Source organism: Sander vitreus, chromosome 2 (assembly GCF_031162955.1).
Source record: "Sander vitreus isolate 19-12246 chromosome 2, sanVit1, whole genome shotgun sequence".
Lineage (NCBI taxonomy): Eukaryota > Metazoa > Chordata > Actinopteri > Perciformes > Percidae > Sander > Sander vitreus.
Window position 1 is genome coordinate 13,362,988 of NC_135856.1, and position 23,606 is coordinate 13,386,593.

Below are 23,606 nucleotides of genomic sequence, written 5' to 3' on the forward strand. Positions count from 1 at the left end.
CAAGAGCACATTGGCAGTGCCCAGGAGATCAACTGGCATCTCTTCAGCTACCCGTCCACACTCCGTACGGGGACTTGAACCAGCAACCCTTCGGTTCTCAAACCCAACTCCATACAGACTGAGCTATTGGTATTTTTTCCCTTACGCATGTTTACTTTGATTTACTAAAGCTAAAGCTGAGGTCCATACTACAGAGGTGGACCCTTGTTACTGTAAACTGGTTATCACTTTGACATCCTTATGGGAGCCTAGTACAATGAGCTAGGAAACATAATTATGCTAACCCTATGCAATGGATGGTTATCATCAACATTTTTAAAACCACAGCATATATTATCATGTTAATTTTGACAGCTATTAAAGCTATATAGACCACGACTCTATGACAGGTCTACAACTTCTGTTACTAATCTTGGGTAATGTTTTTGTTGTTGTTGGACAGGGAAAGGTGTCTAGTATAGCGGACTAACAGCAACGTTATCCAACATTATCCAACCCAGCAGAAACACAAAGAAATGACCTTGTACAGATGCAATCACGCACAAATAGTCCACGTGAACTCAAATGAACTGGGATGAGATATGTAAAGGTTTTGTGTATTTTCAGTCTTTTCGCAGCTTGTGCGTACATGTGTGCATGTATGTACTGTACCTTCTCATCAGGTATACACTGGCGGACATTCTCCAGGTAGGCACTGATGTTCTCCACATTGGTGAAGCGAAGCAGGATTTTGGCAAAGTCTTCCTCACTGATGGTGGTCATCCCTTTAGAGTAGGTCAGAAACTCAATTTCCAGCACCTCTGTCTGAAGGTTATCCATAAACCTGTGAAACAGCAAGGAATGGGAAAGGAAGAAATCTATAAATCAAAGATTAATCAATAGAAGCATGTTACTATTTTGTGATTTGGTTAATTTAACATAACATTTTAAGCTGTACTACGTTAAGTGTCTACTGTATATTTTTTAGTACCTGTAGAAGTCATCAAATGTGAGCTCTGCCTTCCCTTTCTTCCCAAAGAAATGGACCAACAGGGTGGTGTCAATCGTGATACTCTCATCTGCTCGCTATGAATCATCAGAGAGGGAAGAGCAAGAGAGAGGATCAATGAGTGACAAATCAATAACACCAAGCATTGTGATTGTAGAAGTAGTTGGCGGGACGAGTCCATAATCAATACAACATGGCAACCGTTGTGCCAGGCTAGCAGGAAGCAGGTTTCTGCTGCACGTGTGCAGAACGTGCGTCGGATGAGCAACAACAAACTGTCAATCAAACAAATCAGCTCAGACAAACAGTCAGCCGCCATCATGACACCAAACATACCAGTCTAGGCAGCAACAATGTTTAAGTCAAACCTCTTCAATGGGATAAGTATGACTTTGATAAATAACAGGCGGGTTCAGTGCATAGCCTCCATGATGGCACAATTTAACATGTTGCAAACATGTTAACATCACTTTCAAAGCTTTCAGTACGATAAAAGATGTGCAGAAAAAAACAAACTGGGGTAATGAGGTAAAATGGGCCCAAAGGTTTCTGTCCATTTTATTTCTAACAATCAAGATCATACTTATCATTGGTTTTTGAAAGCAAAGTAAGGAAATAAAATGAGAGGTATGGAGCTATATTTTCCCATGCTGCCTAGACCGGTGATTAGTGTTGCTGTTGCAGCATGAAACACAGACCACTACTGGTCTGGTGAAGACACAAGAAGTGCTCAGGTAGCAGAACACAAAAGATACAAAAACACAATGAAAAACAGAGTGATGCAAATATTCATTGATCATGGGGGTCAGCAAGATTGTAGTATGAAGGAGGACAAAGTGGTATAGTATAGCCAACAAGAGGTGAGAGGAAGAGAGAAGAGGGAAAGAAGACATGTGGAAGAACAACTATGGTGGAGACAGACAAATACACAACAGTAAGCTGCCAAACATACACAGACACATTAAAGCAACCACATCCCCATGCACTTCAAATGCAAATGCCACATTGAAACACCCATACACAACCTCAGATCACAAACAAGAGCAACACAAAAAGAAACCCACATAAGCACAAATGCAGAAAACATGAGCCGATTCCACCTTTTTCCGTCAATGGATGAGAATCATAGTGTCATATTTGCAACTTTGCGTTGTTTATTTCTTTTTTTGTCCCCTTTTTTATATCCTTTATAGCCCCTCTGGGTTCCCTCCACAGTTGGCAAGTGTGTGTTTACTGAATGATCTTGGTCATTTGAAACCCATTCAACAGGCTTTAGGATGTTTGTTGTGTTTGTTGTCATGCTATAATCTGTTGTTTCACAGTTTCTAAATCCCTTACAAAAGCAAGGTGGCATAAGTACAATTAATGAGCCTTTAAGAAAACAGTGCCTGAGTATGTATTTCACTGTTTGCCTATGTTTATGCTACCTAACATACAGAAAAAGGTGACTGTGCTTTTGAGCAGTTCCAGAAAAGACTCAGCCAGCGTCAGTGCAGAAAGAGAGGATGTTAAATGCCCATCTTTTTTCTCTCTCCCTGCCATGCCCAACCCAGCCAACCACCCGTGTCCAATCCACGGCCATGCTGAGGTAAATGCAGACATAAGATTGGGTGGAATCTCATGTCTTTCTAAAGAGGAAGAGCAATTATGCCATTTCCATCATCAACATAATTATCATCATCACTGCCACGATGCCATTTGTGGTTCTACCTCGAGAGTAAAATCCTAAAATCCGACGTGGGACGAGAAGAAAAATGTCAAACAACATGACACAGGTTTACAAAAGGCAAACTACACAGACTCACGTCTTTGGCAGATGTTGTAGTTATTGTGTTGTGACATAAACTGCCTATTCATTCTATCAAAAACAAGCAAATGACTTTAACTGAGGAGCAGGGATAATGATTGAGAGAACACTAAGCATATAGATCAGGGTGAGACCAAAGTAAATACTGCTACAATAGTTACATTTCAAGGAAAACAGGAGAATATATTTCTATTAAAATGGTGAAACTGATATCAAAAGTTACTGGCTGTGTTAAGCTGCCATTAGTTTCTAAAATGTAAAGTATATGATAGGTCAGTGGTTCCTCCTTTTTGTCGTAACCCTTAAACATTATACACACGCTTGCTTTTGGGGGGGAATTGTTGGGTCTCTTGTAAATTATAGTGTGGTCTAGAGCTACTCCATCTGTTTAGTGTCCTGAGATAACTTCTGTTATGATTTGACACAATAAATACAATTGAATTTAATTGAACATTCACACATCTCAGGACATATTTCTAAGCCCTGTGTGGATTTCATGCTGTGATATTTATTTTTAGATTGTTTCATGTGGATACTTTTTTAGAGGCCAGATGAGATAATACTGTGCAGTAAAAATGTTGAAGGTTAGGAAATACTGGGATAGATGATTAGTAAACTAAAAACTCCACTGCCAAAAGTCCATTATGTAAGCATTCAAAGCAGCTAACCAAATCACATTATGGGTCTCCGTTTGGGGTACTTATGGCCACCAATGCACACTAGTAATATTCTCTACAGTGAGATGTAATAGATTAAGGCACCAACCAAATCCCAAACAAAATGCCTTGTAGTAGATCCCACTGAGTGACTAAACAGATTCATATTGGTAACTCACAGGATAAAAATGTCTTCTGGGAAACAAACATTAAAAGTAAACCCTGTTTTAGAACCACCAGCATTAGTGTGACTCCCAACATTCAGTCTGTTTCCGATTCACTTATCGGAGTATGGTCCTTCAGTCTTTGATTAGGAAGACTTCCTTCATATAAACACAGACAAACTGAAACAATTACAGACTTGTCATTTCAGTGTCTTGTTTTCTGTGTCTCACTTATTTGAGGGTCTTTTCATTAAGCCTCTGATTACGGACAAACAGGACAAAAATACTTTTTCTCATTTATGTTATAACTGACTGGCATTATGTATTTATGACACATTAGCTGCTCATATATCTAGACAGCATCCAGGTGGTGTGTCTCTGCCTCTCTTCCCTCCTTTCACCATATCCCTGCTTTTCTTTCCGTAATCTTAAGCTGTTTGTGTTGCTGTTGCAGTGCTCTTGCGTCTAGTGAATGCTAGAACAAGAGACAGATAGACTCCTCCTTTTCTAAATGGACACATGGGATTAAGGAATTCACAATAAATCTGATCATTGCCTTTTCACTGTTGAAGTAGTCTGGATCAATGAAAGTACATTTCGAGGATAAAGCCTGACATCTGACGCAATGTCAGGCTTTGCCCTTTCGCTTCTGCTCTCTGTATGTTGCCGTTCTCAAAATCCCTTTGCTACGGGAAACAACATCAACAACCTTTGAGGTAGCACGCTACACGCTCAAAATGGCAAGTTTTGAAGAAAATTTGGATCGTGCAATAAATGCAGGCCTGCTTGGTTCTTTCGAAGAAGGATTGTAAAGCTTTACAAAGAACATGTTTACGACATTTACTATCCAACTGGGACGTTTTGGGATTGATTGGTTGGGATTGCTATGGACAAAGTACACATGGCGATACACTGTTAAGAGCCAATTACGTTTAACCATGTATCCTTTTTTTGTTCCACCAAAATAAGTTCCTTCCCTAGACTAGATTTTGCAGAGCCGCCATCGATGCGTCCAGGTTCATCAAAGCTTTCCCACTACACATAGTCATTTGATCCACTTGTTGAAATGACTATAACACTTCTCATTGTGCTGTTTTTGTCTCCATTTTGTCAAATTCAAAGTCAATGTATAATGCATGTCAGAATGTTAAAAAAAAAAAAATCAACCTCTTTTACCAACGCATACGTTATCAGTCTGACTTCGGATAAGACGTAATGCCAAACTGATCATAACAAGCGTATCATTCCTGGAAGCGTGGCAACACCATTGTGAGCTCATCATCCCCATGAAGACGTAATGGTTACCACGCCCACAAGGCATTAGCCAACACCTGGTGTATGCATGTGTCTATTTGTCCATCTGTGTGAGTTTGTGTGTGTGTGTGTGTGTGTGTGTGTGTGTGTGTGTGTGTGTGTGTGTGTGTGTGTGTGTGAGAGAGAGCTTCAACAGACTTTGATCAGGAAGCTGAAGGTAAAAACAGTAATTACTGATGTAAACACTAAACGGTATTCCTCACCCTCCCTATCTGTGAGTAATAGCTTGGAGGAAGAGCTCATTGTTGGTCTTTAGTCAAGTCAGTCAGACTATCAGTCAGTCACACCTTTCAAGGGTAAAAACATCTAACCCTCCATACGACCTGTTCTCCCCCCCCTCACCTTCTTATTTTTATCTTTCATCTTCTCTTTCTTTCTCTCTCCTATCACTTCTTTCCCTCTTATCATGACCCTGCTCTGATTTCCTTTCTCCTTATACTACCCGTCAGTACCTCCTTCACCTGACAACCATATAGTTGATTCGTTCTTTCAGTCCCTCCCTCCTTCTCAGCCTGTCAGTCAGTCCCTCCTTCTCCAGACAAAAGCAAAGTGGTATAATGGTGACTAATCTGTTGAGTAAACACATCTTTCTCTAAATACAACCTGCTTCTTTCTTTTCCCCTAAATGTGTTTCCCGACCTTCTATTCTCCCCACCCACTTTGTTCCTGACCATTTGTTCTCTCTGCTGACCTGTGTCATCTTCTTTGAGCCTCTCTCACCTGTTTGTTGTCTCTCTGATTTTATCTCTGTCCTTTTTTTTCTTGACCCTCAGGTTTTTACTTATCTGATCTGGTGTTCGTAAAGATTAGTTACACGCCAGCATTTTATTTCTCTATAATTTACCCTTTTTTCTTTTATCTGTGTCCCCATGTTTTACTTTTTTTTAAATGTATTTCATTTAATATTTGTTAATCCCTCACACTTTAATGTGCCTGTTTGCCCCCCCAATCTGATTTGTCTGTTCTGTCCGTCTGACATCCCGGCAGATGAAAGGCTGCTCGGTGTAAATACAAGGTCAGTCCCATTATGCTCCACTGTCATTATCTCCACCTTAGCTTCCGTTACCACCACAGCACACAGCCTGTCATTAGTCACTTAGCTTGCTAGCATTGTTAGCTGTTAGTAATCATTACCAGCAGCTTCACCTTGTGTTAGACGTTGCGGAAAGACAATTTGAGTTGCACATGGAGAAGCCATTGGCTTGCCAAAATTAGAAATTCTGCAGATAGACACAAATGTTGCAAACATGTTTTGCTTTGCATCCTGTTTGTCTGTTTGTGCTCAACAGAGTTTTAGCCACGCTAGTGACGAAACTCTAGAGATGGCGATGTCGGCCTGTTGGTTGGTTGGTCCACCACCTTGGTCCAGGCTAAAATATCTCAACAAATTGCAGATTGCAGTTATATTGTATATATATTTATGTTCCCCAGAGGATGAATCTTACTGACTTTGGTGATCCCCTGATTTTTGACATTGTTTGACATTGTTTTAGCGGTAGACTCCTGTCTTGTTTTTTCAAAATTACTTGAATGATTGGATAAATAACATTAAATATGGCTAAACTTGGAGGTAGAAGCTTGAGGGTTGTTTGAATGTATCAATAGTCTGCCAGCCATAGGTAGTTCAGGTCATCATTTGGTTGTAATTGCTGAAGTAGCATTGAAGCAACAGACTACTCAATCCTACTCATGAATTCTATTTGATTCAGTATAGGTGTGTGGTGCTATAATGATCAGGGTTTTTGTATGTGCTCTGCAGTACGCCTTCTTATCATTATACCACTGTGATTAAACATGTTGTGGTGTAAACCGAGAATGATTTGACACCAAAGCTACGACACTAGCCACAACACAGCACAGATAACAAGGCACAGATACACAATAAAAGGCATAACGCAGAGACCAAGTGACAGACGGCAGGTGAGAAACAGAACAGGTTATCAGAATTCTCACATTACAATATCTTTTATCTAACTAACTACTATTATTAGATCAATACTGTCACACCAATACAATATGTACAAATCCTTAGAAACAATAATCAACAAGATATACTATTAAGAAGTTCTTGCCATATTTGTTCATCAGGAATGAAGGGGGAGTGACTCAATGAAATGGGGAAAACACTTCAAACTTTCGTCTCGAGTTATGCCAAGAAAATGACAGTAGTTTTTGTACCCTACTTAGGTTTGTAAAACAGTGAGATAGAAGTATGGCAGATACAGAGTAATCTAAATTACATATAAAGCAATGTTTAAGAAAGAAAGGTAGAAAGAAAGATTACAAGTCAGTTTATGTAAATTATCAGTATCAAGCCAAACCAGAATAAAAGTGTTAGGGTGATAATAACCTTTTACAACAAGCCCATATTGACTATAGACTATATTGATTTTAGCCATGAAAAGTATTTTAAAAAAAATAAAAAATTGTTGGTCCACATCAACGTTAGTAGCATGATTGCTCTAGAAGTTAAAGATTGAGGCCTTCAAAGTTTTTATTTTGAAGGGTTAACATTTCTGGTCTTATTCTGGCCAAGCTTGATGCAGCTACATAATTCTAGATCTATGGGGCCAGTTGGAGGATCAACATTACCTACAGGAAACTGAAGAGTGAAGGATGATAATAGAGGGATGACAGAGAACACTTGGGTCTATGTACCTCCGCCAGGTCAGAAAAGAGGACTTGACTGGCGCTTCGCCTCAGAACGTCCCAGTAACTCCGCGCCACAAACTCCTGACTGTCTTTTTTAAGCACCTGTAGGAGCGGTCAAGCAGGGCCAGGGTCAGTTCACCTACAACTCAACCTCTTCAGGAAATAAACTTCAGCTTCCAATATTCACTCTATCAAATCTTAATATATACAAACAGATTCATGAAGTGCATCACTACATTACATATACAGTACATGCACTGCATATTCGTGAATTCATATTTGCTTAAACTGTCACTATATCCTGACAGTACTACATGAATCAGATCATCTGTGATCTGTGAAAAAAAAATCACATTTCTCTGCCTCCTCCTGGGTCTCCGAATGGCATGAGAAAAACAACCAATCAGAGCCAAGGAGTCTCTAACGCAGTGTCAATGACAGCTCGATTAAATATAAATCAAGATTCTGTTACTGCATTGCCCATTTCTCCCCTCAGATGTTTTCAGAAACATATTCAACAGTCAGCTCAACTTGGTCACAAACATTCTCATTTTACAGCTAAAATGTACACTGAAATATGTTGCTGAAAACATCTATGGCGAGAAATAGACAATGCAGTAATAGTTTTTAACAGTTTGACCGCAGCTTACGAGCAGTCATTGACAGTGAGTTAGCAACTCCTCAGCTCTGATAGGTTGTTATCCTTCGGGCACGGTGGAAACTTGTAATAGTGTTGTATAGTGACAGTTTCAGCAAATATAGCAAAAACTTATTTTTCTAAAACGTACCAACTGAACCGTCAATAAATAGTAAATACTTCATCAAGATAATTCTGATCTTGTGCCCACTGAACTGCCTAAAACCCCATCCATTCTGTTTTACCAAAATGGATAGAGCATATTGTAAACTATAGGCACTCTAAATGATTTGCTAACCCTACATTGATGAAATGCTGTTTATTAGAAAAAATGGCTAATACAAGTGGGGAGGAAGAAAGACAATTTAAATGTTTAGAATTCATGTTCTGTCATCAATTCAATTATAGTTGTAATATCCATTTGTAATGTTTGATTCAACTATAAATTCACCCCATCCACTGTAAGCACCAAACATAAAAACCCATTAGTGTCAAACAAAATAGGAATGAAGAGAGGAAGGGTCAGACAAACACTCATGGTTAACTGACTCTTGGTTAACGTAACAATAAAAGCTATCTATGAGGAATCTGCTGTAAGACCTTTATATCTAAATTACCCAAGCTACCATTCGTTACTTTGCCTTTGTGCTGAATCAACAACAAACACAAGCAAAATTAGAAAAATTATATGTGTAAAAAAAAAAAATGTATATCTAAATGAGCTCTGAAGCTAATTCACAATTCTTTCACCTAAAAGCATGTTTTCCTATATTTCCTATGATCGTGAAGCAGCTGAACATACAGTTGTCCAACACCATAAAAAAGAGCTGCTTCTGTTAAGAGTGTATCCTGCCTTTATAAAAGACAACCTGACCACCCACTTCGTCTGTCTCTCCAGGGAGAACGCAGCAGCAGCCATTTTAACATGACCCTGCGCCGCTCTTAACTTCACAGTGACAATGCAGCTATCCATCACAACACTGACAGGACAAGGAGTGTGTGTGTGTGTGTGTGTGTGTGTGTGTGTGTGTGTGTGTGTGTGTGTGTGTGTGTGTGTGTGTGTCTGAGAGAGGGAGAGACAGAGAAAGAAATAAAGAATGCGCATAGTCTGAATAGAGACTACTGGCTGGTAGCCTCCAGTTACTGGACAGTACACATCCTCCTTGAGCCTCCATCCTCCTTTGCTGCACTGTACTCCCAATTAGTAAATATGGTATCCTATGGTTATCATTGTATCTTAAGTGGAAATTAGGGGCAAATAGTGTGCACACTATTGCAGTGTCAAAATTCCATTATTATTATGGTGATTTTGGTTTCTAGCTTTATATGCAATCAATAAGTTCATCTGTAATGGAGTTTTTTTGTTTTCTTTGTTAGAAATTTGACAAGACTGTCTTAATAGTATGTAAAAGATAAATCTTTCTCTAGATTGAATTTCTGTTTTAAAGTAATATGTTTAATTTTGGATGCCATACCACTCAGCAGACACATTTAACCTGTTTGCTTTCTTTATGTAAGTGTGAATGTGTTCACAAAATAGAAGCAACTTTCTGTCTGTAGCCCAGACCTCCTTCAATAAAAAATCTCCTGCTCTCTCTGTGAGTTAACAGAAACCCCAACAGGAACACACACCGCCAAACAAACAGCACGTGTCCAAAAACAGTCTAAAATAGACAGTGTCTGATCGTGTTTAGAGCTTTAGAGGGCCCCAAGTCATTCTAAATCACATCACTCTCTTTTTGTAAGAGTTCATCTCTTCTGACCCCTTAAATCTATTACTCCCCTGCTGCCATCCCTCTCTCCATTCATCCTACCCTCTGCCATCATCCCTCGATCAATCACCTAGCTGACCTGACAGATGGACACTATGTCTTGAAGGAAGTGTCTCTCTATCCCGCTTATTCTTCCTATCCATTCATCCTTTCAAGGAGTCTACTCTGTATGTTTTACTGACAACAGAGGATCAGGTGGACTGGGTCAGGGTTAAGACTTTTTCAAAGACCAGGTCAGGACACAAAAGTGGGTGACAGAGGCATTAGACAGAGTCCTCCAAGGATCCCAATATAATTGACATTTGCACCCAACAAACCAACCAGACTCCCCAGAATTTAGTAAAATAGTCCTAACAAAACATTCTTCTAATTTCGAGAATCTGTCAGTAAAACTCACCTATTACATGAACCTGTTATATGAACCTATTATACCGTATGCTGAATTATCCCTGTTCCCATGTCGCCCGACATCCAATAAATGTATGAATTAAATAATGAATAAAAATAATCATATTTCCCATTATTGAGAAATGCAAACTTAGCTCAAAATATTCTGTCAATTGAGAAATATTACCACAAAAATAAGGGTGAAAAAGCTTTCTAAAAAAAAAATAATGACAGATTTTCATCAGTCGATCACAGAGATCGGGAGAGGTTCTAAATATTCTGCAATATTGTTTTGATAAAAGTCTGTCTACCATGAATGCTTAACCTTTTATCATAGCCACGTTTAAGTCCCCATTGTAGTTTTGATAATTTTCTTTAAAAACATGTCACATTTACTGCTTTCTTTTTCAAATAAAACCATGTAGCTTGTAGTAACCAGCTGACAGGAACGGCTAGCGCTCTGTTCCTCTGTTCATCCTTATATACATTTCTTTAACCATTTAAAGAAGAGCAGAAAGGAGACTAAGGGGTTACAGTTTTAGATACATACGCTGTTCATGGGGGCAACCTGATATCCATAGAGCTGCATACTCTAACACACAGAGAGAGACACGAGGCAGAGAAAGAGGACAGAGCATGCAGTCAGAGAGGAGGAGGGAGGAAGAGAGAAGACATGTTAGTACATGCAGAGAGGTTGTGGATACGCTCCGCAGAGGGATGTCATTTTCAACACTTCTGTAATTACATTTTTGATTTTACATCTGTTAGTTTAAAAATGATATAGCTCATATTTTTACATAACGCATAACATCAACAAACATTCTTGACAATGCTCCCTTAAATTCAATTTTTAAAGAATTGTGACCAAAATTGCCAGTTTATATGTGAAAAATAAACTCTGTAAACACATCACAGTTTTACCTCTACAAATCTTTGGCAGTTCCGTGCTGACTAGGGTTGGGCATCGAGAACCGATTCCTACTTGGAATCGTTTCAAAAGTTACGATTCCAGTGGAATCGTTTCTTTATTGGAATCGTTTGGAAGATTTGGTTTCAAATCTGATCGTGGGTTCCAAATTTAACATGCGCAAGTTTTGGTTTCTGTAGCGGCCAGGCGCTTGTTGTGTTGCAGCCTTGGAGCACAGTAAGCAGCGCTCTAGTCTGGCTTTATTTTACGTTGAAAAAGCCCGGTAAAACTGCAAACCTCCATTGAATCAAAATAAAACTTTCCACTTATTTGTGAAATAAGCATGTGACCCGTTTCAACTCCACCCCCTCAAAGAATCGGAATCGAGAATCGTCAAGAACCGGAATCGAAAGGAAGAATCGCAATTGGAATCAGAATCGTTAAAATCCAAACGATGCCCAACTCTAGTGCTGACATGTCTTGATATTAGCCGACATATATGCCAGCAGCGATATATCTGTAAAAAACTCAAACTCACCCAGTCTGACCAATTTATTATTTGGCTCTAATTTCACATGCAAGCTTTATATTTTATTAAGTTTAAACCTACTTTACGATTAGCCATCAAGCCTGCAGATAGAAACATAAAAAGTGTAATTCAGTGTAGTAAAGCAAGGTGACCAAAAGTTAAATCAAAGAAGTGTTGAAAAGGACACTTAAGAGTGTATCCAATTACACAGTACACAGTAAAAACAGAAGCGATACCACATTGTCAAAAACTGTTTCTATAAGGCAGCATGCACTCATGGTTACATGAAGGGTTTAGCTAACTTTAATACTTGCTTAAATACAGATGATAATTAACTTGGATGGTGATATGTCATTTTCCATACATCCACAGTTTGACACAACATTCATCGTGCTGTGTCATCCATTCTACACTCATGGATGTATTAAAATACTCATGGATGTATTCTCATGGATGTATTAAAATGCCATTTTAAAGAGGGAGTAACTTTACAGTAATATTTTTTTTTTTTACTGTTACATTAACCTCCAGGACATTTTATTTCAAGTTTACCCCACTGATAATAGCAGCATTACTGAAGTCCATGTCCCTAAAGAATTAATGGTTGTTTCACTGTTGGCTGTAGTAAGGGTGATTAGTGAAAGAATCTTATTACCATTACCAATGTGCCTCTCCTCCCACAGACAAACACACCCTCGTCCCACGTTACCAACTTTCTTACCAACTGTGCCGACTTCTCAGCATCTCCTTTTCTCCCTTTCTTCTCATTTTTCTTCCGGAAGATCTCCTGAAGCTGTAATGAGAGAAGGAAGGAGGATCTGGTTCAAAGCCAGATTTAAAAACTCTGAAGCTTAAATGTTCACATGTATGTAACATTCACTGAGTTCACAAAGTCGCACACTTTTTCATGCTGGTCTATGACGTGATTCAAGAATTGGCCTTTTGACAACAGCATTAAGAGAGTGTTGGTTTTCTAGTTTGGCTTCTGGAGGGACTTCTGGTCGCACAAATAATAAGGTAAGTCAAAGCTGAATCATATTGGGCAGAAAACTGCAGCTGTATAAGTATGAATCATTTTTCTTAATTGGGAGAGTAAGTGGTTATAGCTTTGTATTTTGCTTTCCATGTACTGGCCCAGGAAAACATCATTAACAGCAACTTTAGTCTATTCACTAAACAATTTTTAATTAATCAAGTTGTATTAATAATTTGAATTCATAATGAAAAGTATTACCTACAGCATTACACCAAACACTGCAGTATAAATTATAAAGGGATATCTCCAGGAAGATTTTACAAGTTGTGATCACAAAAGTGTCTGACGTTGTTCATTATGGGTTTATTTGAATTACTATTCCCTGAAAATCAGAGCCTATCGCCAAACCTTCAATGTGTGAATGTTTTGTTTTTTTCCGCCCACTCCCTCCCACAGGATCTTCAACCATTACCACCTCCTCCCGCTGGTATACCATCCCACTGCCACCAGCCTCCACAGGGATTCTGATCACTTCCTGCCTGCAACAGTGTTTTCAATTAAAAATCTGTTGGTCCCATCCCACAAGGAAAGCAAGACACATGTAGCCCTTATATATTTTTAATCTAAAGAAATGCTATTACAGTTAGGCTACTCAGATGTTTCATATGCTGTCTTTAGAAAAAGTAAACAGAAAATCAGCTTTTAAATGTAACAAAAAAGCAGCTTCAGCTTAAGGCAGTGGGATTTAAGGTACATGAAACAAAACTTTGTAATCATCCATCCCTGTTTCACTGATAGTCACTTCACACTGATTGTCAATACCTTTAATATCCTAACCTTGACCTTTTGCGATGGGGGAAAAAACGTGATGTTAATAATAACAGTCATGGGATGGATTTTCTCTCAGTATCAGAGACTCACCACCAAGAACTCCCTCTTGTCCACCATCTGGTTGCCGTCTGCATCAAACATATTGAAAGCAATCTTGAAGCCAGCATGCGGCTCTGGAGAACAGAGAGGAGAGCACATAGGGTGAGTGTGTGTGTTAAAGGCAATTCTAAATCCAGAAATAGCATATACAATAGCAAGTGGCATATAGGCTAGACAGAAGGGAGATGGGGCAGGTGGATCAATCTATAAAGACTATGAGTTACAGTTAACATCTGACTTTTTCACTCTTGCCGTTTCTTAGCGATCAAGTCTACCAAATCAGATAAAGCTTGGGTCACTTTATGTCTTTATTCTAGAAATACCAGCATGCATATGTTTGCTACAGATTAACCAGAAAAAAACCTGAAGACATTTTTTGAACAAACCAAGAATTGTTTCTACTTTAGCCTTTGCTGGTCCTTCAACCCAAGTAAGAAGTCCACGATATCATACACAATAATTTGATATCATTATTGAAACTCAAGGTACAGCATGTTTGGAACTGAATTTCAGTTATCAAGACCAGTTTTTACAAATGATTAAATTGAAAAAAAAATGATGTTAATTTCCAATTAACATTGATTAAATGCAATCAAACAGCAACGACACGAACCCTTTCCTGATTAATGTGGTCATGATTAATGGCAGCTCTCTCATTTGATGTGGACACACACTAAGCTACACTAGACAACTCCTGGGACTTTCTCTAGGAAGAAATGTTGCTGCAATTTTCATTTTATTCAGTTAATTAAGAACATTAAACATTGACACTGGTTTGGTGATTGATCATTTACAGAAGAGAAAAAGCCTTTAATTCCTGACTTTGAGGGGAAGAACAGCATACACATTTAACAATTTGGAAGGTGTAATGGGCAGTATATAGTGCAGTATATTGCTGTTCTGAGAGTAACAAGTGCAGTTTCTTTTTTCAAGGAATACGCCTCACATTCCTGTCTATATTTAAGTTTTCAAAGGTTATAAGTAGAGGTATTTTTCTTCTTCTCTCTGTCTCTTTCTCAATTTCTGTCTTACCCCAAGGGGAAGGGGAAAACCACCAGATTTGTGTTATAATAGCCTCTTGTTAAATTCTGGGTGGGCCTGAGTATAGTTCATAGCATGTACCTTAGCTAACCTTCTCCCAAAACAAGCACAGCATACTGCTACAGTAAAGTGAGAGAAAGATTGAATAAATAAGGAGAAAATGAGATGAAGGAGAATGTGTCAGACTGAATTGACTCACTTGTCAGGATGCAGAGCAGGAACAGGTACTCTGTGTATGAGATGATGCCTAGTAAAGAGACCAAGACAGAGAGAGTTAAAGAAAAGGTCACATTCAACACACACACACACACACACACACACACACACACACACACACACACACACACACACACACACACACATAAGCCTTCCTTTCATGAAGATAGCATCTTAAAATGTGTCTTCTGGAGCTTTAGCTGCCAAAAGCCATTTGGCCACACACCGTTTCTTTTTCTACACCCCAAGTGTCCAAAGTAAAGACACTGGCTGGTAGGGGTGTGTGCATGTGTATGGGTCTGTGTTTAGATAAGCAGGTGAAAAATGTTTTAGGAGGTGATCCTTTCTTGCCTCAGGCCCATTTAGGAATCTTTGTAGCTCCGTCTCTCTCTCTCTCTCTCTCTCTCTCTCTCTCTCTCTCTCTCTCTCTCTCTCTCTCTCTCTCTCTCTCTCTCTCTCTCTCTCTCTCTCTCTCTCTCTCTCTCTCTCTCTCTCTCTCTCTCGCTTTCTGTCTGATCGCTCAGATAGTTCAGGGTGACTCGCTTGAGTGTTACGGGAGACTGCTTTCCCATGTATGTATGTGTGTGTGTATGTGTGTGTGGGTGAACATGACACCAGCTAAAACCAGTGTAAGCCTTGTGTTTTCCTGATGCCCGACTGCTTTGTGTAGAGGAGCTGGTTTGGAACTGAATTATCTTTTCCCCCATGTAGCCTGAGCTGTGTAAAAACCAGGAGATACACTCTGAAACTACTCAAGTTTCTAAAATGCATTCTGCATGTTTAGACTCACACACTTTGTGATATGCTACTGATTAAAGGGGTGGGTAGACATTAATTCCCAGGTAGTTATTATCATCAGGAGAAAAAACATTCCAACAAAGTCAATGATCAGTCTAAACAAAATTTAATTTAGTTTGATACTACTATGTTTGCTATTTACATATGTATCTATTATAGCCATTTATTTATATTTGCTGGTGTCTATACATTTTAAAATGTTATGTTTGCCTAGAAATGGATATAATTATAAGATGATAGTATGTCAAAAATAAAAAGTCAGGTTTATTTGTATAAACCAATATCACAATGTCTCAATGGCTTTATGGCCCCATATCCATAACTGTTTCTGACTAAGATAAAGTTTTTTTTAAGAAGAAAATATATGGGGCTGTTCTAGTTATAAATAATGTTTTTAACACCAGTAAAACATAAACTCATTATAGGTACATTCATACAACTGATATGATTTATGGCTGACAATATGGATTTACATTTACTATGAGCTGTAGTCTGTCATGTAAATGCCCAGAATGCTATGATATAGAAATAATCACCTAACCGTGAACTCATCACATTGCTGAATACATTGGATGTTTCTAAACCAAAGTACTGTGCCAGGTTATTGTGTAACACAAGGCCAACCAATACTGACACGTTGTATAGCCCCCCCCCCAAAAAAAAAAACACACAGTCAACAATGTTCAGGCAACACTATGCATTCCTTTGTCTGACACATAGCTAAGTCATTCTCAGAAATCCAAAGCCATCCAAAAGATTTTAACTGTCCTCACTCAGAGGAGAGCATGTTCTGACATCAGCGCACACACACACACACACACACACACACACACACACACACACACATACACACACACACGCTGATTTGAATAAATGTGTGAATAAACAAAGTGGTTTAGAGGTAATAAAAACAAATAAGTATACATAGGGAGGTGTACTGTGTGTGTGTGTGTGTGTGTGTGTGTGTGTGTGTGTGTGTGTGTGTGTGTGTGTGTGTGTGTGCGTGTGGTCTTTGTATTATGCCACCAGCAATTTGAATAGACATGCACTGTATATTACAATGTCTCTTTCCTCTTGTGCTCTTTCATTCCTCACTCTACTTAGACTGTTTATCTGTAAATATTTGTTCCTTTACACTCCAGCTACTTTTTTCGATTTCTCTACGTCTCCCCACTTCTCTCTCTCTCTCTCTCTCTCTCTCTCTCTCTCTCTCCTTTTTCATTTCTTCTCAGTTTTTTGTATCTGCTTTTTCTCTCTCTATCTTTCTAATTAAAAAAGGATGAGGCCAATGCTCCTGGATACTGGTCCCTGAAGCATAAACATAACACAAACTCACACACATTAGTTATAAGGTGTAAAACATTATCATTATAGAGAAAGAGAGTGTACGTTATATTTAGCGAGTGTGTGTGTGTGTGTGTGTGTGTGTGTGTGTGTGTGTGTGTGTGTGTGTGTGTGTAGGAAAGGAACAGTGAAGTGGAAAGGACTGGGGGAGGATAGGAGGAGAAGGAGCGGGGGGGTTATTTTTAGTTTTTTTCAGCAGGTTGTTTGAGGAAGGACAGCATGGCTTCAACCCCGGATTAGAGACACCTACAGTGACTGACTGACTGACACACACACACACACACACACACACACACACACACACACACACACACACACACACACACACAAGCTCACAAGGGCTATTTAGTCACACATCAGCAGGTAAGCTTGGTATTCATACAGACAAGCAAGTGCACTAAAAAGCTGCAAGAATGCTGTAAAATGTATAAAACTGTTTATCACTGACTCCTCATATCAACAGAAAATTTAAGCTGTACATCATTTACAGTGAAATTAGTATATTGAGTATATCTATAAAGCAAATGAAACTATAATGGCGAAACAAAACTCCAAAGACATTCTCTGACCTTGTTATTATCTTACTACTTTGATAACAATTGAATAAGTGTTATTTAGGAGTGTGTGTGTGTGTGTGTGTGTGTGTGTGTGTGTGTACTCAAGGTGACTTTGCTCCTTTTCATGTGTGTGTGTGTGTGTGTGTGTGTGTGTGTGTGTGTGTGTGTGTGTGTGTGTACTCAAGGTGACTTTGCTCCTTTTCATGTGTGTGTGTGTGTGTGTGTGTGTGTGTGTGTGTGTGTGTGTGCGTGTATCTTCTCCGACCTCGTTCTCTCAGGTTGCGGAACAGTTTGGAGGATCCTCTCCATACTGGGGGAGTTTCTGACAAAACCTTTTCCAGCTCCTGACAAGCGCACACAAACACACAATTTACAAGGGAGTTGCCTGACATACACCATATAACTACAAACATAACCTTTAAAATTCAAACCATGACATTAAAGGTCCTATGACATGCTGCTTTTTGGCCTTGACCAACTGCCATGCTTCGCTTGTTTGAAAGCCATGTTGTCTCTCTCTTTCTCATGGGTGGGCCAAATTCTCTGGGCGGGCAAAGCAGAGAAAGGGGAGGTAACCTTTGTCCTTATGACGTCATAAGGAGAAGATTCCAGATCGGTCCATCTGAGCTTTCATTTTCTCAAAGGCGGAGCAGGACACCCAAGGCTCGGTTTACACCTATCACCATTTCTAGCCACTGGGGGACCATAGGCAGGCTGGGGGAACTCATATTAATGTTAAAAAAAACCTCATAAAGTGAAATGTTCATGCCATGGGACCTTTAACATAGACAGAAAAAGAGAGAGAGGGTATCATGCCACGGAAAGAGGGAAAGGATTCACAACAAAACTATCCATCCATAATATACAATCTTGTTATTTATTCTAGTATTGTATCTAAAATTTTATTTTTTTGCAATCAAGTGAAAAGGAAGCAAAGAACCATTTGAAAACAAGTAAAGTGTCCATTGCTTGTAAATAGGTAACCTGTGGATTTTTTTTTTTTTTACCTCTGTTGGCACTATGGAGCAATGTTTAATTAGCAGGTTTCCTTTTTGCTTGTATCTCATGCTGTACTAGAATGACCATGTGAATGACACAATACACATTCTTGCTTCCTGTAGAGAGCAGTAATGCAAATGTTTACTGCATGCAAGCCACACTTTCAACTAATAAACAACTGGTGGAGGTAACGCGCAGGGAAGGCAGGGAAGCAAAGCACCTGATTTGTGTTGAATGAATGGATCAGAGACTGCACATTATATATATTTGTTCTGGTTTTTTCAGGCCTGGCACAGCATCCAGTGTAACATGCAGTGTGTAGGCCACTAAAGGCTTCCTTCACCTGTTTTTTCTTTACATATAGTGACAATGAACTCAATAATGATGTGTTATCATGCACTAATGCTAATATACATGTAGAACCTTTACGTTTACACGAAGAAACTCTTCAAGAATCCTGGTAAAATCAGGATTTTAACTTGGCAGAGTCTGCAACAGATGTAACGTGCAACAGATGCCTGCAACAGCAAAAGAAAGACGCATTAAGAGTGTGTCTCCCACCTGTTTGGCCAGGGATCTCCAGGGCCTCTTGTCTGCCAGAGAACGAGACAAAAGAGGAGAGAAGAAGAAGGGAAAGAGGAGAAGAAAGTTTGGGTGGGCTTGGTTAGATAGCATCTGTATGATCTAGAAATGGGTCTTAATGTGCTGGGTACAGTCACAACACACACACAGACACACACACACACACACACACACACACACACACACAGACACACACATTGTATATACACTGTCATCATCACAGGCCCATTTGTACTGTCTTAAGTGCCCCGTGCTTGTCTTTGTAGTATGTGGAATGTCCCCGTAAAAGCACATGCTACTTTTGTTCTGTTTTATACAACAAAGTTCATCTAATTCAACTTCAAAGGGGGCATTAGAGGATGTCGGCTGCTAAGAGGGTATGTGTGGCTGTATCGTATGTCAGTGAGGCAGCGTAGCTATAAACACACACATACAGGTGCACGCAATACAATCACATGCTCGCTGAAGAAAGGAATGGTAGCTCTTTTGGATGGGTGTTTGTGATAACCTCATCTTTTAAGGGCATTTTTAAACCAGTTGTCACAAAGTAAAACACAAGTTAAGCGTCTGGTTTAGATATTTACTGGTTAAGAGGAAGGGTAAATGTGAGCAACTGTGTGTGTGTGTGTGTGTGTGTGTGTGTGTGTGTGTGTGTGTGTGTGTGTGTGTGTGTGTGTGTGTGTGTGTGTGTCTGACTAACGTTAACCTCAGACTAAACAATAGCTGTAAAGCCATCTGCTTTGAGGCTGGCTGGCCAGGGCTAATCTGTTACAACTGGCAGCAGGCTGACAGAAACAGCGCAGACGTGTTTAAAGTGTTTAGTAAAATGGATATTGTGAGATGCTAAAACAGCAGGATGGAACTGTACTGTTTGGGAAAGATACATTTAATGCATGATGTCACATAAATGTAATCCATCAAAATCTGGATATATTCCATACATAAGCCACATGTTAATGCCAGGGGGAAAATGGGACACAGTCATAAAAATAACTGTATAGCTTCATCAAATTAAAATGGCTTGGATGCAAATAGAAGATGTAATTTCTCTCAAAGTAACAAGCTTGAGTAGCTGGTTAGCTCAGTTGGTAGCGCAGGAGCACACATGCAGAGGGTTTATTCCTTGACACAGAAGGTCCAGGGTTTGACTCTGACCTGTGATGGCTTTCCTGCATGTCTTCCCCCCTTTCATAACTCTCTGCTTTCATATCCAATAAAAGGCAAAAAGACTTTTTTTAACTGAAGTTCAAAGATACTTTGGGCCAGGAAGGAAAGCATGGCCTCTACACAATATACAAACACGCCTCAAGTCTGGATACAAACCCCATTCATTTCATTATATTCTGTCCCAGACCAAGAGTGTAAAAGCAAAGTAAAAGTCAGTGAAACATACTTCTAGGTTCGTTCATGGTGACCGACTCGATGAAGTTCTGTGGAGTCATGTACAGCTGCCCATCATACTCTACGGAGCTAAACATGCGGAAGCGATGCTCATGGGACGACATGTACACGTCTCCATCCTCAAAGTCAAACAGACGTGCCTGCAGACATAAAAACAAAAGTATTACTGTGTTAGTTTTAGGATATTTCTTCTGATCAAAAGAATTTAAGGCGACAGGCATCTCAAAAGAGATTACGAAATTACAGCAACAAAACAGTTATTATCAAGGCTGGGGAGCAGGAGACAAGTGCAATCAAAGGAGTACACTTTAGTTATTTTATTAATATTACATTACTGACAATATTAACATCAAATTAAATGGATTATGTGTGTGTGGTGGTCATAATGTCATATTATGTGAAAAATGCAGGCTATAATAAAAAGGTACATGTAAAAATGTACTTTTACAATTTAACCAGCAGATTTAAATAATCCCCATTGGTGTTAATTGTCCTCAGTGATTATAGTTTGAATGTGACTTCCCCATCTGTGAAGAGAAAACTCTCTGGCCTCTCACAAAGACACCCGAATCTAAACTGCTTTTGAGCGTATATAACGAGGAGATCCATCTATTCCTGGCATCAACTCTCTCCATTTAGCTCTCTGTGATTATAAACAGTCAGCACCTCTGGCACAGTACAATAAAAGGAGAACAGGGGCACACACACACACACACACACACACACACACACACACACACACACACACACACACACACACACACACACACACACACACACACAACTACGCTGTCACTACTTTCTACTTGATTAGCATCTCTCTCTCTGTAAGAGGCCAGGGATTCAACTTGATTAGCTGCAGTGTAGGAGAGCTGCTACGCCAACAGATTGTGCTGCATGAAGCTGTGTAATTAGCAGAGAGGTTTCCAAATTTAAACCTGTTTGGCCGGAGGCCCCAGCGCACTGAGGTTCCTGCTCAGCTCAGCTAACATGCTAATTAGCACGCATATTCATTCATAAAGCTTTGATGCTGTTTTCCCCAAGGGGGCTTTTGAAGGCATGAATAGGAGATGAGTGCTCGGCTTCATGGGAATGCACTGTAATCAAGTGTAAGAGCACAGACGCCCATGGCTTTGACTCTCACTAATGAATGAAGTTTATAAAGGTTTGCAAAGGCAGCTAGGTTCACATGCCATGCTGCACAACATGAAGTAAAAAGTAATGTCAGCTCCTTGGAAACAATATAATTAAATGGCAGTGATTTGAAATGACATTCACTGTGGTACACTGTGCAGTTATACTGTCATGTAGCCACTACTAAACCCGTTCCTGCCGCCTAGTCTTGTTCTCCTGACTGGACAGCAGATGCTTCAGGTGTTTTCCCCTCAGGCAACCCAGTGTTCTCCATTCACAGCTGCAGCTTTAAGTCCATCTCTTACTCAGTTTTCTTAGAGTTAAACTATGCTAACCCTCCTGTGTTCCCTTCTAAGATCAAGTTTAATTATTTCAGTTTAGTGAAATTAAAGTACAATTGAGCTAAGGTCCCAGCAGATATCAACCAGCTCTTGAGTCTGTGGTGTCAGAAATTGATAACACTGTAATATATTTGCTAGGCGTCATACAAATACAAATTGGAAGTAACAGGTTTCTCCGTTGTGATACAACAAGTCTGATGCTGAACTTGCCTCTTAAGTGTCAAAGATTAATTCTACAAGTTTTGCCAGCAGTGTCTCACTGTTTCTTTTACTTCTGCTTCACTCTCCTTTCTCCAGGAGTGTTGCAGATGGTTGTGTTTCCATTTCCCCACTGGAGGTATCGTGTGCCCAAGTAAGGTGGCTATCTAGCCAACTTGTTCCTCACTCAGGTCTCCTGCATGTCTTTTTATAGGCTCTCCTGCTTCTAAACCGGCTAACCCTCCTTCATCCCAGTGTCCCAACAGACAACTCTTTTATCCCTGGCTGTTTAGAAGACCTAACCTTACACTTACAACCTGCACACTTTACATGATTGATGGCCATTTTTAGCACATGTTTTAGATTGATTTACTATCCTCCAACAAACCACTGGTATCAGTTCATTTCAGTAGGCCTACCAAAAACGCTGTTATTTCAATGCGCCAGATACATATTTGATCAGCATTGCATATCTTCTGAAATTAAGTTCTATATTATTTCATTTTCAAGTTGTAGCTTAAATGAGCTTATTTCCATCATACAAGCATCAGACCAGACTCTGTATTAGCAGACCCATTATCAACTCAAAATAACTTGATGAGGACATACCTACTGATCATTAAGCAGCTGATGTGTATGTTAAATGTATGCTCACAAGTTAGATGCCTAACATCTGGTGTCGCTGTTAAGTTAATGGTCTTTATGACATGTAAATGTGTTCTGAATATGATTGATATTCTGTTGTCTCTGGCTTGTGTCATTTATAAACTACTAGAGGTAAATTTTAGAAGGTACTTGTCATGTCAGTGGGGTGATGCTCTACTTTACTTGAGGGACCAAAAGATGATGGTTATGTAATCATTAAGCAATGGTGCATTTCTAGTAACAACTACAACTTTAAATTACTCTACGTATCCAGAAAATAAGTAAAAGTTAGGTGTGCATATACACACTCAACAGAAATATATGCATGAACACATGGCACATATTGACACAATGAACATATTTCTAAGGCCTAAGGTGACATCTTTAAATGTATTGCTTTGTCCAACCAACAGTCCAAAGACCAAAAATTGAGCATTTTTGCTTGAAATCAATTATCTACGATGAATTATCAAAATGTTGCCAATTATATTTTTGTCAATAAACTAATTGTTTCAGCTCCACTAGGAACTAATCATTAGATAATGGCAGTATTCAAACTAGGTACAGTAAATTTACTCAAGTACTGTCCTTAAAACACAATTGTGAAGCACTGTACTATTATACTCATTAC

The 23,606-nt window shown here is 39.3% G+C and overlaps 1 protein-coding gene across 8 annotated transcripts in view; it reads right to left on the reverse strand.

Moving 5' to 3' along the window:
* micu3a (mitochondrial calcium uptake 3a) overlaps positions 1-23,606 on the reverse strand; it is a 30,940-nt gene that overhangs the window by 6,065 nt on the left and 1,269 nt on the right. For 3 of the 8 annotated variants that reach the window (XM_078278946.1, XM_078278954.1, XM_078278962.1), the window contains exons 2-11: positions 20,650-20,797; positions 19,236-19,267; positions 17,941-18,019; positions 14,960-15,007; positions 13,711-13,793; positions 12,535-12,606; positions 10,928-10,969; positions 7,588-7,683; positions 971-1,065; positions 652-823 (exon numbers count right to left, since the gene is read on the reverse strand). In XM_078278946.1, the coding sequence (XP_078135072.1) occupies positions 652-823; positions 971-1,065; positions 7,588-7,683; positions 10,928-10,969; positions 12,535-12,606; positions 13,711-13,793; positions 14,960-15,007; positions 17,941-18,019; positions 19,236-19,267; positions 20,650-20,797 (867 nt within the window). The remainder of the gene's footprint in view (positions 1-651; positions 824-970; positions 1,066-7,587; positions 7,684-10,927; positions 10,970-12,534; positions 12,607-13,710; positions 13,794-14,959; positions 15,008-17,940; positions 18,020-19,235; positions 19,268-20,649; positions 20,798-23,606) is intronic. The other 5 variants (XM_078278971.1, XM_078278981.1, XM_078279001.1 and 2 more) reach the window with 3 other exon arrangements.